This window comes from Micrasema longulum, unplaced genomic scaffold, assembly GCF_059751315.1.
Source record: "Micrasema longulum isolate JH-2025_06_02 unplaced genomic scaffold, ASM5975131v1 h1tg001452l, whole genome shotgun sequence".
Classification (NCBI taxonomy): Eukaryota; Metazoa; Arthropoda; class Insecta; order Trichoptera; family Brachycentridae; genus Micrasema; species Micrasema longulum.
Genome location: NW_028278638.1, coordinates 65,029 through 84,345, shown reverse-complemented (window position 1 = coordinate 84,345; position 19,317 = coordinate 65,029). Strand labels below are relative to the sequence as shown.

Sequence of the window (19,317 nt, the reverse complement as noted above, 5' to 3'; positions counted from 1 at the left end):
TAAATGCGGTAAAAAAAGGTCATCATTAGGTGTTTAAATTTGTAAAATAACATCGTGTTATGGTGATTAAATAAGGAAATGAAACTCCTGTTTAGGTGATTAAGAGAGAAAAAAACATCGTCTTTCGGTGATTTAGACAGAAAAAAAACCTCATCTTTTGATGATTAAATGCGGTAAAAAAGGGTCATCATTAGGTGTTTAAATTTGTAAAATAACATCGTGTTATGGTGACCAAATAAGTAAATGCAACTCGTGTTTCGGTTATTAAAAGAGTCAATGAGCATCGTCCTTTGGTAAATAAATGCGTAAATAATAATAACCGTCTGAAGGTGATTTAATGCGTCAATAAACACCGTGTTTTGGTGATTAAAGTCGAAATAAAACACCGTCTTTCCGTAAATTAATGCATAAACAAACACCGTCTTTTGGTCAATAAAATCGTAAAAAAACGTCCTCTAAAGGCGATTAAATTTGTAAAAAACAATGTGTTATGGTGATTAAATAAGGAAATGAAACTAATGTTGAGGTGATTAAGAGAGAAAAAAACATCGTCTTTCGGTGATTTAGACAGAAAAAAAACATCATCTTTCGATGATTAAATGCGGTAAAAAAAGGTCATCATTAGGTGTTTAAATTTGTAAAATAACATCGTGTTATGGTGATTAAATGAGGAAATGAAACTCCTGTTTTGGTGATTAAGAGAGAAAAAAACATCGTCTTTCGGTGATTTAATGTGTTAAAAAAACGTCATCTTTGGGTGATTAAATATGTAAAATACCATCGTGTTATGGTGACCAAATAAGTAATTGCAACTCGTGTTTTGGTTATTAAAGGAGTCAGTTAGCATCGTCCTTTGGTGAATAAATGCGTAAATAATAACCGTCTTCAGGTGATAAAGTCGTTACTAAAATAACGTCTTTCGGTGTGTCAATGCGTAAACAAACACCGTATTTTGGTGAATAAACTCGTAAAAAACAACGTTTTTGAGCGATTAAATTTGTAAAATAACATCGTGTTATGGTGACCAAATAAGTAAATGCAACTCGTGTTTTGGTGATTAAAAGAGAAAATAAACATCATCTTTCGGTGATTTAGACTGAAAAAAAGCATCTTCTTTTGGTGATTAAATGCGGTAAAAAAAAGTCTTTATTAGGTGTTAAAATATGTAAAATAACATCGTGTCATGGTGATTAAAAAAGTGAATGCAACTCGTGTTTTGATATTTAAAAGAGAAAATAAACAACGTCTTATGGTGAATAAAAAGGTAAATAATCGCCGTCTTAAGGCGATTAAAGTCGGAAATAAACACCGTATTTTGGTGAATTAATGCGTAAACAAACACCGTCTTTTGGGGAATAAACCCGTAAAAAGCGTCGTCTTTGAGCGATTAAATTTGTAAAGTAACATCTTCTTATGGTGTCCAAACAAGTTAATGCAACTTGTGTTTTGGTGATATAAAGAGAAAATAAACAGCGTCTTTTGGTGAATAAATAGAAAAATAAACATCGTGTTATGTTGACCAAATTAATAAATGCAACTCGTGTTTTGGTTATTAAAAGAGACAGTAAGCATCGTCCTTTGGTGAATAAATGCGTAAATAATAACCGTCTTAAGGTGATTTAATGCGTCAATAAACACCGTCTTTCGGTAAATTAATGCATCATCAAACACCGCTTTTTGGTGAAAAAACTCGTAAAAAAGCGTCGTCTTAAGGCGATTAAATTTGTAAAATAACATCGTGTTATGGTCATTAAATAAGGAAATGAAACTTCTGTTTTGGTGATTAAGAGAGAAAAAAACGTCGTCTTTGGGTGATTAAATTTGTAAAATAACATCGTGTTATGGTGATTAAATAAGGAAATGAAACTCCTGTTTTGGTGATTAAGAGAGAAAAAAACGTCGTCTTTGGGTGATTAAATATGTAAAATAACATCGTGTTATGGTGACCAATTAAGTAAATGCAACTCGTGTTTCGGTTATTAAAAGAGTCAGTTAGCATCGTCCTTTGGTGAATAAATGCGTAAATAATAACCGTCTTGAGGTGATTTAATGCGTCAATAAACACCGTGTTTTGGTGATTAAAGTCGAAATAAAACACCGTCTTTCTGTAAATTAATGCATAAACAAACACCGTCTTTTGGTCAATAAACTCGTAAAAAAACGTCCTCTCAAGGCGATTAAATTTGTAAAATAACATCGTGTTATGGTGATTAAATAAGGAAATGAAACGCCTGTTTAGGTGATTAAGAGAGAAAAAAACATCGTCTTTCGGTGATTTAGACAGAAAAAAAACATAATCTTTCGATGATTAAATGCGGTAAAAAAAGGTCATCATTAGGTGTTTAAATTTGTAAAATAACATCGTGTTATGGTGATTAAATAAGGAAATGAAACTCCTGTTTAGGTGATTAAGAGAGAAAAAAACATCGTCTTTGGGTGATTTAGAAGGAAAAAAAACATCATCTTTCGATGATTAAATGCGGTAAAAAAAGGTCATCATTAGGTGTTTAAATTTGTAAAATAACATCGTGTTATGGTGACTAAATAAGGAAATGCAACTCGTGTTTTGGTTATTAAAAGAGTCAATAAGCATCGTCCTTTGGTGAATAAATGCGTAAATAATAACCGTCTTAAGGTGATTTAATGCGTCAATAAACACCGTCTTTCGGTAAATTAATGCATCATCAAACACCGCTTTTTGGTGAAAAAACTCGTAAAAAAGCGTCGTCTTAAGGCGATTAAATTTGTAAAATAACATCGTGTTATGGTCATTAAATAAGGAAATGAAACTCCTGTTTTGGTGATTAAGAGAGAAAAAAACGTCGTCTTTGGGTGATTAAATTTGTAAAATAACATCGTGTTATGGTGATTAAATAAGGAAATGAAACTCCTGTTTTGGTGATTAAGAGAGAAAAAAACGTCGTCTTTGGGTGATTAAATATGTAAAATAACATCGTGTTATGGTGACCAATTAAGTAAATGCAACTCGTGTTTCGGTTATTAAAAGAGTCAGTTAGCATCGTCCTTTGGTGAATAAATGCGTAAATAATAACCGTCTTGAGGTGATTTAATGCGTCAATAAACACCGTGTTTTGGTGATTAAAGTCGAAATAAAACACCGTCTTTCCGTAAATTAATGCATAAACAAACACCGTCTTTTGGTCAATAAACTCGTAAAAAAACGTCCTCTCAAGGCGATTAAATTTGTAAAATAACATCGTGTTATGGTGATTAAATAAGGAAATGAAACGCCTGTTTAGGTGATTAAGAGAGAAAAAAACATCGTCTTTCGGTGATTTAGACAGAAAAAAAACATAATCTTTCGATGATTAAATGCGGTAAAAAAAGGTCATCATTAGGTGTTTAAATTTGTAAAATAACATCGTGTTATGGTGATTAAATAAGGAAATGAAACTCCTGTTTAGGTGATTAAGAGAGAAAAAAACATCGTCTTTGGGTGATTTAGAAGGAAAAAAAACATCATCTTTCGATGATTAAATGCGGTAAAAAAAGGTCATCATTAGGTGTTTAAATTTGTAAAATAACATCGTGTTATGGTGACTAAATAAGGAAATGCAACTCGTGTTTTGGTTATTAAAAGAGTCAATAAGCATCGTCCTTTGGTGAATAAATGCGTAAATAATAACCGTCTTAAGGTGATTTAATGCGTCAATAAACACCGTCTTTCGGTAAATTAATGCATCATCAAACACCGCTTTTTGGTGAAAAAACTCGTAAAAAAGCGTCGTCTTAAGGCGATTAAATTTGTAAAATAACATCGTGTTATGGTCATTAAATAAGGAAATGAAACTCCTGTTTTGGTGATTAAGAGAGAAAAAAACGTCGTCTTTGGGTGATTAAATTTGTAAAATAACATCGTGTTATGGTGATTAAATAAGGAAATGAAACTCCTGTTTTGGTGATTAAGAGAGAAAAAAACGTCGTCTTTGGGTGATTAAATATGTAAAATAACATCGTGTTATGGTGACCAATTAAGTAAATGCAACTCGTGTTTCGGTTATTAAAAGAGTCAGTTAGCATCGTCCTTTGGTGAATAAATGCGTAAATAATAACCGTCTTGAGGTGATTTAATGCGTCAATAAACACCGTGTTTTGGTGATTAAAGTCGAAATAAAACACCGTCTTTCCGTAAATTAATGCATAAACAAACACCGTCTTTTGGTCAATAAACTCGTAAAAAAACGTCCTCTCAAGGCGATTAAATTTGTAAAATAACATCGTGTTATGGTGATTAAATAAGGAAATGAAACTCCTGTTTAGGTGATTAAGAGAGAAAAAAACATCGTCTTTCGGTGATTTAGACAGAATAAAAACATCATCTTTCGATGATTAAATGCAGTAAAAAAAGGTTGATATAGACCGAAAGTACCGCTGTGCCAAATCCATCAATTCTATAATTTCTTGTTTAAAAATAATTTTTGTAAACGCGTCTATATTTTAATAAATACCGTTAGATTATTTTGGAACCAACAAGGACCCGAATTGCGCCTTTCGCAAGGGTCGCTGAAGGTAATAAAAGTCCGTTCGCCCAGGCAATCGGGAGCCTATTGTTCTTGCCGAGAAGGTACCCCAAGAACCAGCCACATGTCAATATTTGTGAAGCTCAGGACACTTTTAAAAACGCGTATAATAATAGTTTAAAATAATATTTATATTTTGAAATCCAAATCACTTTATTTCCATGAATAACATATTTATATTTTACAATTTTACATGAAAATTATAACAGCAACCATCACGCCGTTTCCCCGTAAAAGTAGGTAGAGAGGATGGAACGCCACGTCACTCTATCTCAACCAATAGACTTCGCTTCTTCTACCTTCATACCTATTCTCGTGCACGCTCGCCGATTATTCCGATTCTTATCATAAGTTAATTATAAGACTAGGTTAATTTAATATTTAAGTAGTAGAATAAGTTTTAAGAACACCATTTGGCGGGAAAGACGGGATTCGGCGGGAAAAGAAGACCGCCCCGACCGAAGCGTGCGCCCGCCAATGAGAGCGACGAGACCAACCGGGAAGGGGGGACGTCGAAAAGATGATAAAAACCGTGACGCCCGCTTCCCGGACTCTCTTCCTACGGAATCTCTTTCGACGGAGACTCTCTTCCTTGTTAGACTCTCTTCCACTTAAACTCTCTTCTACGGACTCTCTTCTACTGCATCAGTTGACCTCAAGGGTCACGGGCGGGTGCCTTGCCATCCCCGTGGCCCAGTCAGCAGCCCAGTCAGCAGCCCAGTCAGCAACCCAGTCAGCAGCCCAGTCAGCAGCCCAGTCAGCAACCCAGTCAGCAGCCCAGTCAGCAACCCAGTCAGCAGCCCAGTCAGCAGCCACTAGAAAAGCCACCGCGCTGGCTAACCAGCCCTGACGCCGTAGCCCCAACGCTGCCGCCTACGACGCAAACCACGCGCTCACGTCGCCGCACCACGGTGACGCAGCCCACGCGCCCACGCGCCAACGCGCCCACGCCGCTGCGCTCATGACGAGCCGCCCACGTCGTGCGTCCCTCCACGCACCCGACGTCACTTCTCATGCCCCGCCATGGGACAGGAAGCCACGCCGCCGCTCATGACGAGCCGTCCTCGCGGCACATCTCACCGCAGCTGGACGCCACCGTCCCAGCTACCCCTGTCGCCGCAGCCAGATGCTGCCTTCCCCTACGATGCACCACGCCGCCGCCCCCATCGCGTCCTGTGCCCACGCCGCACGCCAAGGACCCACGCCGCCTTCGCGTCACCACGCCGCGCGCCGCATCAGGGCGTAAGGTTAATTTTAAGGTTATTGTTTAAGTAGGTTAAGGCTACTTCTAAGTTAGGTTAGATTTTGTTTATAATTTAATTTAAATACATTTAATTTCCATAATTTATCTTATTTCCTTTCTTACCCCTCCACATTGACATAATTAAACTGAATGCAACTTTAATCTTATTGTTATTCTTTACGGATAACTGGCGCCCGACTAAACCAAACGTCTCTAATCTCTCTTAATTAATAATGATTTTTTAACGTTAATTTTTATTTCATTTTATAAATTTTTAATTACTTTTTCGAGGTTGTCAAGGTCATCATTAGGTGTTTAAATTTGAAAAATAACATCGTGTTATGGTGATTAAATAAGGAAATGAAACTATTGTTTTGGTGATTAAGAGAGAAAAAAACATCATCTTTCGGTGATTTAATGTGTCAAAAAACGTCGTCTTTGGGTGATTTAATGTGTAAAATAACATCGTTTTATGGTGACCAAATAAGTAAATGCAACTCGTGTTTTGGTTATTAAAAGAGTCAGTAAGCATCGTCCTTTGGTGAATAAATGCGTAAATAATAATCGTCTAAAGGTGATTAAATGCGTACATAAACATCGTCTTTTGGTGATTAAAGTTGTAAATAAAAACCGTCTTTCGTTGAGTTAATGCGTAAATAAACAACGTCTTTCGGTAGGTAAATGCGTAAATAAACACTGTCGTAAGGAGATTAAATGCGTAAATAAACACCGACTTTTGGTGATTAAAGTCGTAATAAAACATCGTCTTTGGGTGATTTAGAAGGAAAAAAAACATCATCTTTCGATGATTAAATGCGGTAAAAAAAGGTCATCATTAGGTGTTTAAATTTGTAAAATAACATCGTGTTATGGTGATTAAATAAGGAAATGAAACTCCTGTTTAGGTGATTAAGACAGAAAAAAACATCGTCTTTCGGTGATTTACACAGAAAAAAAACATCATCTTTCGATGATTAAATGCGGTAAAAAAAGGTCATCATTAGGAGTTTAAATTTGTAAAATAACATCGTGTTATGGTGATTAAATGAGGTAATGAAACTCCTGTTTAGGTGATTAAGAGAGAAAAAAACATCGTCTTTCGGTGATTTAGAAGGAAAAAAATACATCATCTTTCGATGATTAAATGCGGTAAAAAAAGGTCATCATTAGGTGTTTAAATTTGTAAAATAACATCGTGTTATGGTGACTAAATAAGGAAATGCAACTCGTGTTTTGGTTATTAAAAGAGTCAATAAGCATCGTCCTTTGGTGAATAAATGCGTAAATAATAACCGTCTTAAGGTGATTTAATGCGTAAATAAACATCGTCCTTTGGTGATTAAAGTTGTAAATAAAACACCGTCTTTCGGTAAATTAATGCATCATCAAACACCGCTTTTTGGTGAAAAAACTCGTAAAAAAACGTCGTCTTAAGGCGATTAAATTTGTAAAATAACATCGTGTTATGGTGATTAAATAAGGAAATGAAACTCCTGTTTTGGTGATTAAGAGAGAAAAAACGTCGTCTTTGGGTGATTAAATATGTAAAATAACATCGTGTTATGGTGACCAATTAAGTAAATGCAACTCGTGTTTCGGTTATTAAAAGAGTCAGTTAGCATCGTCCTTTGGTGAATAAATGCGTAAATAATAACCGTCTTGAGGTGATTTAATGCGTCAATAAACACCGTGTTTTGGTGATTAAAGTCGAAATAAAACACCGTCTTTCTGTAAATTAATGCATAAACAAACACCGTCTTTTGGTCAATAAACTCGTAAAAAAACGTCCTCTCAAGGCGATTAAATTTGTAAAATAACATCGTGTTATGGTGATTAAATAAGGAAATGAAACTCCTGTTTAGGTGATTAAGAGAGAAAAAAACATCGTCTTTCGGTGATTTAGACAGAATAAAAACATCATCTTTCGATGATTAAATGCGGTAAAAAAAGGTCATCATTAGGTGTTTAAATTTGTAAAATAACATCGTGTTATGGTGATTAAATAAGGAAATGAAACTCCTAATAAGGTGATTAAGAGAGAAAAAAACATCGTCTTTCGGTGATTTAATGTGTTAAAAAAACGTCGTCTTTGGGTGATTAAATATGTAAAATAACATCTTGTTATGGTGACCAAATAAGTAAATGCAACTCGTGTTTTGGTTATTAAAAGAGTCACTAAGCATCGTCCTTTGGTGAAAAATGCGTAAATAATAACCGTTTAAAGGTGATTAAATGCGTAAATAAACACGTCTTTTATTAAATAAATAGGTAAATAATCACCGTTTTCAGGTGATTTAAGTCGTAAATAAACATCGTCTTTTGGTGATTAAAGTTGTAAATAAAAACCGTCTTTCGGTGGGTTAATGCGTAAATAAACAACGTCTTTCGGTCGGTAAATGCGTTAATAAACACTGTCGTAGGGAGATTAAATGCGTAAATAAACACCGACTTTTGGTGATTAAAGTCGTAATAAAACATCGTCTTTCGGTGATTTAGACAGAAAAAAAACATCATCTTTCGATGATTTAATGCGGTAAACAAAGGTCATCATTAGGTGTGTAAATTTGTAAAATAACATCGTGTTATGGTGATTAAATAAGGAAATGAAACCCCTGTTTAGGTGATTAAGAGAGAAAAAAACATCGTCTTTCGGTGATTTAGAAGGAAAAAAAACATCATCTTTCGATGACTAAATGCGGTAAAAAAAGGTCATCATTAGGTGTTTAAATTTGTAAAATAATATCGTGTTATGGTGACCAAAAAAGTAAATGCAACTCGTGTTTTGGTTATTAAAAGAGTCATTAAGCATCGTCCTTTGGTGAAAAATGCGTAAATAATAACCGTCTTAAGGTGATTTAATGCGTCAATAAACACCGTGTTTTGGTGATTAAAGTCGAAATAAAACACCGTCTTTCCGTAAATTAATGCATAAACAAACACCGTCTTTTGGTCAATAAACTCGTAAAAAATCGTCCTCTAAAGGCGATTAAATTTGTAAAACAACATCGTGTTATGGTGATTAAATAAGGAAATGAAACGCCTGTTTAGGTGATTAAGAGAGAAAAAAACATCGTCTTTCGGTGATTTAGACAGAAAAAAAACATAATCTTTCGATGATTAAATGCGGTAAAAAAAGGTCATCATTAGGTGTTTAAATTTGTAAAATAACATCGTGTTATGGTGATTAAATAAGGAAATGAAACGCCTGTTTAGGTGATTAAGAGAGAATAAAACATCGTCTTTCGGTGATTTAGACAGAAAAAAAACATAATCTTTCGATGATTAAATGCGGTAAAAAAAGGTCATCATTAGGTGTTTAAATTTGTAAAATAACATCGTGTTATGGTGACTAAATAAGGAAATGCAACTCGTGTTTTGGTTATTAAAAGAGTCAATAAGCATCGTCCTTTGGTAAATAAATGCGTAAATAATAACCGTCTTAAGGTGATTTAATGCGTCAATAAACACCGTCTTTCGGTAAATTAATGCATCATCAAACACCGCTTTTTGGTGAAAAAACTCGTAAAAAAACGTCGTCTTAAGGCGATTAAATTTGTAAAATAACATCGTGTTATGGTCATTAAATAAGGAAATGAAACTCCTGTTTTGGTGATTAAGAGAGAAAAAAACGTCGTCTTTGGGTGATTAAATTTGTAAAATAACATCGTGTTATGGTGAATAAGGAAATGAAACTCCTGTTTTGGTGATTAAGAGAGAAAAAACGTCGTCTTTGGGTGATTAAATTTGTAAAATAACATCGTGTTATGGTGATTAAATAAGGAAATGAAACTCCTGTTTTGGTGATTAAGAGAGAAAAAAACGTCGTCTTTGGGTGATTAAATATGTAAAATAACATCGTGTTATGGTGACCAATTAAGTAAATGCAACTCGTGTTTCGGTTATTAAAAGAGTCAGTTAGCATCGTCCTTTGGTGAATAAATGCGTAAATAATAACCGTCTTAAGGTGATTTAATGCGTCAATAAACACCGTGTTTTGGTGATTAAAGTCGAAATAAAACACCGTCTTTCCGTAAATTAATGCATAAACAAACACCGTCTTTTGGTCAATAAACTCGTAAAAAATCGTCCTCTAAAGGCGATTAAATTTGTAAAACAACATCGTGTTATGGTGATTAAATAAGGAAATGAAACGCCTGTTTAGGTGATTAAGAGAGAAAAAAACATCGTCTTTCGGTGATTTAGACAGAAAAAAAACATAATCTTTCGATGATTAAATGCGGTAAAAAAAGGTCATCATTAGTGTTTAAATTTGTAAAATAACATCGTGTTATGGTGATTAAATAAGGAAATGAAACGCCTGTTTAGGTGATTAAGAGAGAATAAAACATCGTCTTTCGGTGATTTAGACAGAAAAAAAACATAATCTTTCGATGATTAAATGCGGTAAAAAAGGTCATCATTAGGTGTTTAAATTTGTAAAATAACATCGTGTTATGGTGACTAAATAAGGAAATGCAACTCGTGTTTTGGTTATTAAAAGAGTCAATAAGCATCGTCCTTTGGTAAATAAATGCGTAAATAATAACCGTCTTAAGGTGATTTAATGCGTCAATAAACACCGTCTTTCGGTAAATTAATGCATCATCAAACACCGCTTTTTGGTGAAAAAACTCGTAAAAAAACGTCGTCTTAAGGCGATTAAATTTGTAAAATAACATCGTGTTATGGTCATTAAATAAGGAAATGAAACTCCTGTTTTGGTGATTAAGAGAGAAAAAACGTCGTCTTTGGGTGATTAAATTTGTAAAATAACATCGTGTTATGGTGATTAAATAAGGAAATGAAACTCCTGTTTTGGTGATTAAGAGAGAAAAAAACGTCGTCTTTGGGTGATTAAATTTGTAAAATAACATCGTGTTATGGTGATTAAATAAGGAAATGAAACTCCTGTTTTGGTGATTAAGAGAGAAAAAAACGTCGTCTTTGGGTGATTAAATATGTAAAATAACATCGTGTTATGGTGACCAATTAAGTAAATGCAACTCGTGTTTCGGTTATTAAAAGAGTCAGTTAGCATCGTCCTTTGGTGAATAAATGCGTAAATAATAACCGTCTTGAGGTGATTTAATGCGTCAATAAACACCGTGTTTTGGTGATTAAAGTCGAAATAAAACACCGTCTTTCCGTAAATTAATGCATAAACAAACACCGTCTTTTGGTCAATAAACTCGTAAAAAAACGTCCTCTCAAGGCGATTAAATTTGTAAAATAACATCGTGTTATGGTGATTAAATAAGGAAATGAAACTCCTGTTTAGGTGATTAAGAGAGAAAAAAACATCGTCTTTCGGTGATTTAGACAGAATAAAAACATCATCTTTCGATGAATAAATGCGGTAAAAAAGGTCATCATTAGGTGTTTAAATTTGTAAAATAACATCGTGTTATGGTGATTAAATAAGGAAATGAAACTCCTAATTAGGTGATTAAGAGAGAAAAAAACATCGTCTTTCGGTGATTTAATGTGTTAAAAAAACGTCGTCTTTGGGTGATTAAATATGTAAAATAACATCGTGTTATGGTGACCAAATAAGTAAATGCAACTCGTGTTTTGGTTATTAAAAGAGTCACTAAGCATCGTCCTTTGGTGAAAAATGCGTAAATAATAACCGTTTTAAGGTGATTAAATGCGTAAATAAACACGTCTTTTATTAAATAAATAGGTAAATAATCACCGTTTTCAGGTGATTTAAGTCGTAAATAAACATCGTCTTTTAGTGATTAAAGTTGTAAATAAAAACCGTCTTTCGGTGGGTTAATGCGTAAATAAACAACGTCTTTCGGTCGGTAAATGCGTAAATAAACACCGTCGTAGGGAGATTAAATGCGTAAATTAACACCGACTTTTGGTGATTAAAGTCGTAATAAAACACCGTGTTTCGGTTAATTAATGCATAAACAAACACCGTCTTTTGGTGAATAAACTCGTCAAAAAACGTTGTCTTAGGGCGATTAAATTTGTGAAATGAATTTCGTGTTAAGGTAATTAAGAGAGAAAAAAACGTCGTCTTTGGGTGATTCAATATGTAAAATAACATCGTGTTATGGTGATTAAATAAGGAAATGAAACTCCTGTTTTGGTGATTAAGAGAGAAAAAAACGTCGTCTTTGGGTGATTAAATACGTAAAATAACATCGTGTTATGGTGACCAATTAAGTAAATGCAACTCGTGTTTCGGTTATTAAAAGAGTCAGTTAGCATCGTCCTTTGGTGAATAAATGCGTAAATAATAACCGTCTTAAGGTGATTAAATGCGTAAATAAACATCGTCTTTTGGTGATTAAAGTTGTAAATAAAACACCGTCTTTCGGTTAATTAATGCATCATCAAACACTGCTTTTTGGTGAAAAAACTCGTAAAAAAACGTCGTCTTAAGGCGATTAAATTTGTAAAATAACATCGTGTTACCTTTTGTCAAATAAGTACCCGGAAATTCTCATTTTAAATTTTCCCTCTGAGAATATTTAAAAAAAAAAAAATTCCCAGGTTGGCACAACTGTCAGCCACTATTCTGTGAATTTTTATTGCTATGTGTCATTTAGTTTGGTTACGGCGTCATTAGGAACAAGTCAACCTTTTGTGTGCGTTGCGATTTTTACTATGGATAAAAATATCGAACAAAGAGTTTGTGTGAAATTTTGTGTTTCAAACGAAATTTCTTGTGCCAAAACGTTGGAAATGTTGAAAAAAACATTTGGTGATTCAACCATGTCGAAAACTCAAGTTTACGATTGGTATAAATCGTTCAAAGAGTTTTGCCACGTTCAGGACGGCCTTCGACCTCTTCAACTGAAGAAAACGTCGACAAAATAAAGGAAATGGTGCTCAAAAATCGTCATTATAGTTTGCGAGAGATAGCCCAAGAAATGAACATGTCTCATGAGACCGCTCGTCATATTTTGGTTGATGTTTTGGGTATGCGGAAAGTCGCAGCGCGATTGGTGCCAAAAGATCTGAATTTTCTTCAAAAAGTGAATCGCAGTAAGGTGGCTGATGACATGCTTAAACGCGTAAATTCCGATCCAACGTTCATCAAACGCATCATAACTGGTGACGAGACATGGGTTTTCGAGTACGACATGCAAACAAGTCAACAATCATCAGAATGGCGCACCAAAAATGAGCCGAAACCGAAAAAACCGCGCCGAAGCAAATCGAAAATCAAGGTGATGCTGACCGTTTTCTTCGATATTCGTGGTGTTGTTCATTCGGAATTTTTACCGGAGGGCCAAACCGTCAATAAAGAATATTATCTTGGCGTTATGAGGCGTTTGAGAGAGAATGTTCGTCGCAAAAGACCAGATTTGTGGCGGAACAACAGTTGGATTTTGCACCACGATAATGCACCAGCGCACAAAGCGATCATTGTGAGCGATCATTGTGAACGAGTTTTTGAACAAAAATTCAACAAATATCATCGAACAACCACCGTACTCTCCAGATATGGCCCCGTGTGACTTTTTCCTGTTTCCAAAACTCAAATTACCACTTCGTGGAACCCGTTTTGAGAGCATTGAAGACATCAAAACTAATTCGCAACGAGAACTGAAGGCCATCCCGGAATATAGCTTTAAAAAGTGTTTCGATGATTGGATTGTTCGTTGGAAGAAGTGTATTGCCTCAGAAGGGGCCTATTTTGAAGGGGATATAAAAAATTTAGATGATTGATAAGTTGTTTGTGTTTTATTTCAAATTTCCGGATACTTATTTGACAGTGTAGTATGGTGACCAATTAAGTAAATGCAACTCGTGTTTCGGTTATTAAAAGAGTCAGTTAGCATCGTCCTTTGGTGAATAAATGCGTAAATAATAACCGTCTTAAGGTGATTAGTGATTTCTTTATAAGATTTTTTTATTTATATATTTTTTTTTTTTTTTTGCACCACAGCAGGCCAGGAGGCCCAATTGCAGTGGTGAATTACATCACAGAACACCCAGGCTTGAGAAAAATCACATTTAATTTTTGTGTTCTCACCGGGAATCGAACCCGGAACCTTCCGTCTGTGAGTCAAGCGTCTTGACCACTACACCACGGAGGCCGCCAATTATATTATATCACTCTACGGTTAAAACCAATATGCGCCCTTTCGCTATATGATTCGTCGTCAAACAGACTACCAACATGAGCAGAAAAAAGCAGAGACGGGCATCTCAATCACCTGTGACGTGTTGACGAGGGCCTGCAGACACTTCGGCTGCTCGGGCAGCGCCAGCCTCTTTCTTTGCTTCGCGGTGAGCCCCCTGTCGACTCTGTCCTTGGAGCGAGTGCTGCGGACGGAGGGCGCCGTGTCCACGACGAAAAGTTCCGAGTCGGCTTTCTCCGCGAACGGAGTCCTGAAAACACAGTTGAAGATTGCGCCATTAGCACCTTCGAGGTTGTGCCGGCGACAGCCGTCAGAATCGTGTCTCTCATTTGGGAGTCAGTCCAAAAGATGACTATAGCTCGTCAAATTAAAGTAATTATAAAAAACATAATAATGGTTAACATATTACAACAGAGATGAAGAACATTTAAGAGAAGGTAATATAGAAGTCTAGGCATCTACAGGGCTTATGACCTATCAATGAGATAATGACAGATCATTTCCTCGATTGCAATTTTAAATCCAAAATAAACCACCCGACAAGTATCGGCGCAGCAGCTGATGGTACCACGACAGAAAAACTACTATGGTGACAGAACAATGGGTAGTGTAGTACCAAAACTGTACAATTTAATACCAGCCAAAAATCGTGAAGAAAAAAACCTAATTTCATTTTAAAAAAATAGTCAAAAAATTATTAAACAGCAAGTGAAACTTGAGTTTAATAATTCATATTTTATTCTTTAATTATTATTAAACTATGTACTTACTTATAAATTTTAAAAAAATATGTAATGTAACCCGCAGACAAGCTTCGGCTTTGCGGGAACAAAAATACAATTATGTATGTTACTTATTTGTTAAAATGAATAAAACTTTTAAAAAAAATATAAAAAAATGGCTGGTTTAAGTGGCCACGTTACACACTGTGTAACATTCACCATTCTGCCCATATTTGAATATGTATATATTTTTTATTTTTTATTTTTTGTTTTTTTACAATAAACATAAATGATAAAACAGAGAATCAAAAAAATAAAGCATAATTACATAGCAATGAAATACATATAAATAGTAAAAATAGCAAACAAAAAATCCCACAAAGGAATGGCCTGTTCGCGGGTATACAAGAAAATGTTAATGAATTTTTGCTCCTATAATAAATAATGGACAGTTATAATATTTTTGTATAACATAAGAAAGAAAAAATAAGATATTCTGTAAAAGATAATATGTTTTTTTTTAATAGTAATTAAAAACAAAAATAAAAAATATTAAAAAAACACAAAAATATTCCTTATTATTAAAGGGCAACAAAATAAATCCTAGAAAAAAAGAGTTCATATCTTTAGTTTGAATCCAGGATGGTGCATGTTTTTTAAAAGAAAGAAAATTTTGAAAGTTTGTAATCAATAAAATATTATCAGTAAAAAAAGAATTAAAAATTTTTGGGCCTATATTATATTTATTTTATATTCCTTTAATTCTTTCATCTGTTGATGTTTGTGAAGTTAAAGAGCCGAAACCTTTATTTATGCAGGTGAGATTCATCTAATTGATTTTCTTCACCTACATAATAGGCAACGCCTGAACCAGCCATTGACAGATCATAAGCCCTGTAGATGCCTAGACTTCTGTATTACCTTATCTAAAATGTTCTTTATCTCTGTTGTAATATGTTAATATAGACAGCTCCCCAGGAAGTTAAATCCAGCCCTTGTCTAGAAAAATTTGGACAAACTCAAAATATTGTTGATAAATCCACCTGGTCCATGAAGAAGTATAGAAATTGAAAAAATAACATTTTCAGGCGTTGCCTAGTATGTAGGTGAAATAATTCAATTAGATGAATCTCACCCGCATAAATAAAGGTTTCAGCTCTTTAACTTCACAAACATCAACAGATGAAATAATTGAAGGAATATAGATGTTCAAATATGCGCAGAATGGTGAATGTTACACAGTGTGTGTAAAGTGGCCACTTAAACCAGCCATTGACAGGTCATAAGCCCTGTAGATGCCTAGACTTCTATATTACCTTCTCTTAAATGTTCTTCATCTCTGTTGTAATATGTTAATATAAACAGCTCCATAGGGGAGTTAAATCCAGTCCACAAAAATTTGGACAAACTGAAAATATTATTGATAATAATGGTTTATTAACAAAAATTACAATTTATTTATCTACTACATACACAATTATGTAATAGATTTCTCTGCATCATGTCTAGTCTGCCTAACTAGGTACAGCCTGTTTTAAGGCAGACATTTTTATGCAAAAATAAACAATAACATGACTACCTACTATAGTCCTTAAAATTTAGCTTGATTAAAATGACAGCTGTCAAACTAATGCCTCTAGTGATGGGAAATTATTGATCACCGATCATGTATCGAACATGAGACTCTGTTTCCGAAAATTGATATAAAAACGCAAAAACAAGCCTATTATAGTGTGTTTAAGACAATTATTTACAAAAAAATGAGACATTTTTTCAATAATTTTTTTTCATGAGTAACAACAAATGAATTATTTTTTAATCGATCGATTTACGTTGATCAATTTGTCCCATTTGTAACATTTTTGCAAAATGATGTAACCTTGTAAGAACGTCATTAATTATAGATAACTTATATAGCGCCATTTTCGTAATAAAATACCTCAAGGGCGCTTTACATGGTGATTCTATTGTTAAGTTAATTTAATTGAAGCTTTTAAATTTGTAATTTAATTAAAATAGTTTATTTTGTTGTCACGTGCTACGGATTTATTCAAATGATTTAGAGAACAAGTGGGTTTTAAGTTTTTTCCGAAACATCACTTCACTTTCACAGCCTCGCACCTCTGCTGGGAGAGCATTCCATGCCATAGGGCCTGCGACCGCAAATGCGCGTTCACCAAATTTAGTGCGCTGTTTGCGTAGAGGTATAATAACTTTTCCTCTCGCCGTAGACGTGGCTGATCTAAGCGTGAGACGCCTGTCAGCTAGTTCATCTGGAATGCATAGTTCCCTTAGATATTCCGGAGCCGAGTTGTGCAGTGACTTATACATAAGCCAACAGAGTTTGTATTCGACCCTCTGTGGAAAACGTAGCCAGTGTAGCTCCCGAAGTAGTGGAGTGATATGACTGAACTTAGAGATTCCGAAAATAAGTCTCGCTGCGGCATTCAATACAGATTGTAGGCGAGTCATTTTGTTCATTGGTAGACCTGCATAGATACCATTACAATAATCGACTCTAGACACTACAAACGCATTTATTAATTGACGGGCGGCATCAACCGGCAAATTTTTGCGTATGCATTTAATTTGTCTCAGCTGGGAGAAGCATGAACTTATCGTTCTACTAATTTGAGCGTTATTAATTCGATTTATTTTTCTTTATTTTTAGTTTTAAACCTGATTTTATATATTTATGTTGATTTATATGTCAAGCATTGTATTTAAAAATATAATTAACACGCCAGATACAAATGATTTTTCGTGTATCAATACAAATCATCACTCCTTAGACGTTACTACAAAGTTGTGTCTTCACATTTAAATTTATTTCAAAAGAGAGGGAAAACATATTTGAGAAGGGAATATGGAAGTCTACGAATTTACAGGGCTTATAACCCGTCATTGTCCCTTCTCAAAAATGTTTTCACTCTCTGTTGTAATAAATTTGAGTATGAATAACTTCCTAGGGAGGAAATCCAGCCAGTCTGCAAGCATTTGGACATACTCAAACATTGTTGAATTAAATACCTGGTAAAAGAAGAAGTATAAAAATTGGAAAATTGTTTTCAAGCGTTGCCTAGTGGGTGATTTGGTTCAGCCGGATGAATCTCACCCACATAACAAAGGTTTCAGCTCCTTTACTTCACAAAAGTCAACAGATGGAAGAGTTGAGGAAATGTGGATGTTCAAACATGGGCAGAATGGTGAATGTTACACGGTGTGTAAAGTTGCCACTTAAACCAGCCAATGCCAGGTCGTAAGCCCTGTAAATGCCTAGACTTCCATATTCCCTACTCAAAGATGTTTCCCTCTCTGTTGAAATAAATTTAAATACAAATAACTTCCTAAGGAGGAAATCAAGCCAATCTGCAAGCATTTGGACAGACTCAAACATTGTTATGTCTTCATTTTTGGTGACAACTGTCATTTTTAATCAAGCTATCTTTTAAGGACTATAGTATTAAACATTATTTATTTTTCTTAGAATGCATATTATTTAATATTTAAACGCGTTAGTTACGCCCATATCATACCGTGTTTGACTATTTTAGGCCATTAATAATAAACATGTCAACACATCAAACTTATTTCACAAAATCGCCGAGCCTGCAAGTAAATATAACCTAAAAACTGTGACATTTCTTACCCAAGACGTTCTTCGAGCCGCTTGTCTTCGAGGAAGTCCTCGACGTCCTGGATGTCGACATTCTTTCGCCAGTTAATCTTGTTTTTTTTGGAGACATGTCTCCTTTTTCTGGTCGACGCGGTATTTTCTGAGGCGACCATTCTGACAGTTCACTGCACGTGTACGTCAAAAATAAAAGAGGAAAATAATATGCCACAAGAGAAAAATGGTAGTCAAGTGGTGCTATTAGAAAAAACATTCGCATAAAAATGGGGTACATAGCCATAATATTTTTGTTTAAATTTATTTTTCATTAGCATTTTACAATATACATGATATGATTGTTGTAGCTGACGTCATACTCTTTTTATTAATGTATGTTTAATAAAAATACCCCGTTCCGCCAGCATGTTTGTAGGTATCCTTTTTCTAACTAATATTATAAATACGAAAATGATTTTCTTAGTTTGTTGGATACTCTTTTATGCCTCTTAAGTCACTTTTTTAACTGCAGATGGTGCGAACATATATAAAAAAAACCACCTGGCACTCCTGGTCTGCGGATGCTATGTATCAAGCTGTTTATGCAGTATACGTTGAGAAATAGGATACCTGGCGGCGTCTAATCAGTACGAAGTGCCATTGTAGGGTCCATAGTCCATAGTCGATGACACACACGTGTTAAATTAGTTCACCTAAAGAGACTTATGACCGACGATGCAATGTCATCATTTTCAATCGAATCCTATTCATTCGTAAAATGCAACCGTATTTCACATGAAATCGGAGGGCATCGCCCTGGAGTATATTCACATCATCCCTACTATCAAGAAATGAACTACAAAGGAACATCGTCTATAAAAAGACCATAGGACGCAGCCAACGTCAGTCAGCTCGTTCAGCCTACCCAACAAAGTCAGTCAGTCAGTTCAGTTCACGCTCGACGACATCACACAGTTCCAGCATGTAGTTCAAGTTACTTCTCAACCCATAATCGACGAAACATTCGTCTGACATAATTCATTATTTATTCGCCATGTAATAAATAAACATCAAACAGCAATCTCGTGTCTTCTCT

General features: G+C 34.7%; 1 protein-coding gene across 1 annotated transcript; it reads right to left on the bottom strand.

Moving 5' to 3' along the window:
• Positions 1-13,652: 13,652 nt before the first annotated feature.
• LOC148275348 (ribosome biogenesis factor Nop53-like) lies at positions 13,653-18,439 on the bottom strand. The gene is made up of 2 exons (XM_088235815.1): positions 18,261-18,439; positions 13,653-14,139 (listed from the first exon to the last, which is right to left on the bottom strand). Exons 1-2 carry the CDS (start codon positions 18,398-18,400, stop codon positions 13,920-13,922), a joined length of 360 nt encoding a protein of 119 aa, XP_088091941.1. The 5' UTR covers positions 18,401-18,439; the 3' UTR covers positions 13,653-13,919.
• Between the last annotated feature and the right edge of the window lie 878 nt (positions 18,440-19,317).

Excerpts from the sequence above, each read along its gene's own strand:
- LOC148275348 (XM_088235815.1), bottom strand. The coding sequence starts at position 18,400 with ATGGTCGCCTCAGAAAATACCGCGTCGACCAGAAAAAGGAGACATGTC. Across the intron at positions 14,140-18,260 it reads CGGCTCGAAGAACGTCTTGG|GACTCCGTTCGCGGAGAAAG; the intron begins GTAAGAAATGTC and ends CTGTGTTTTCAG.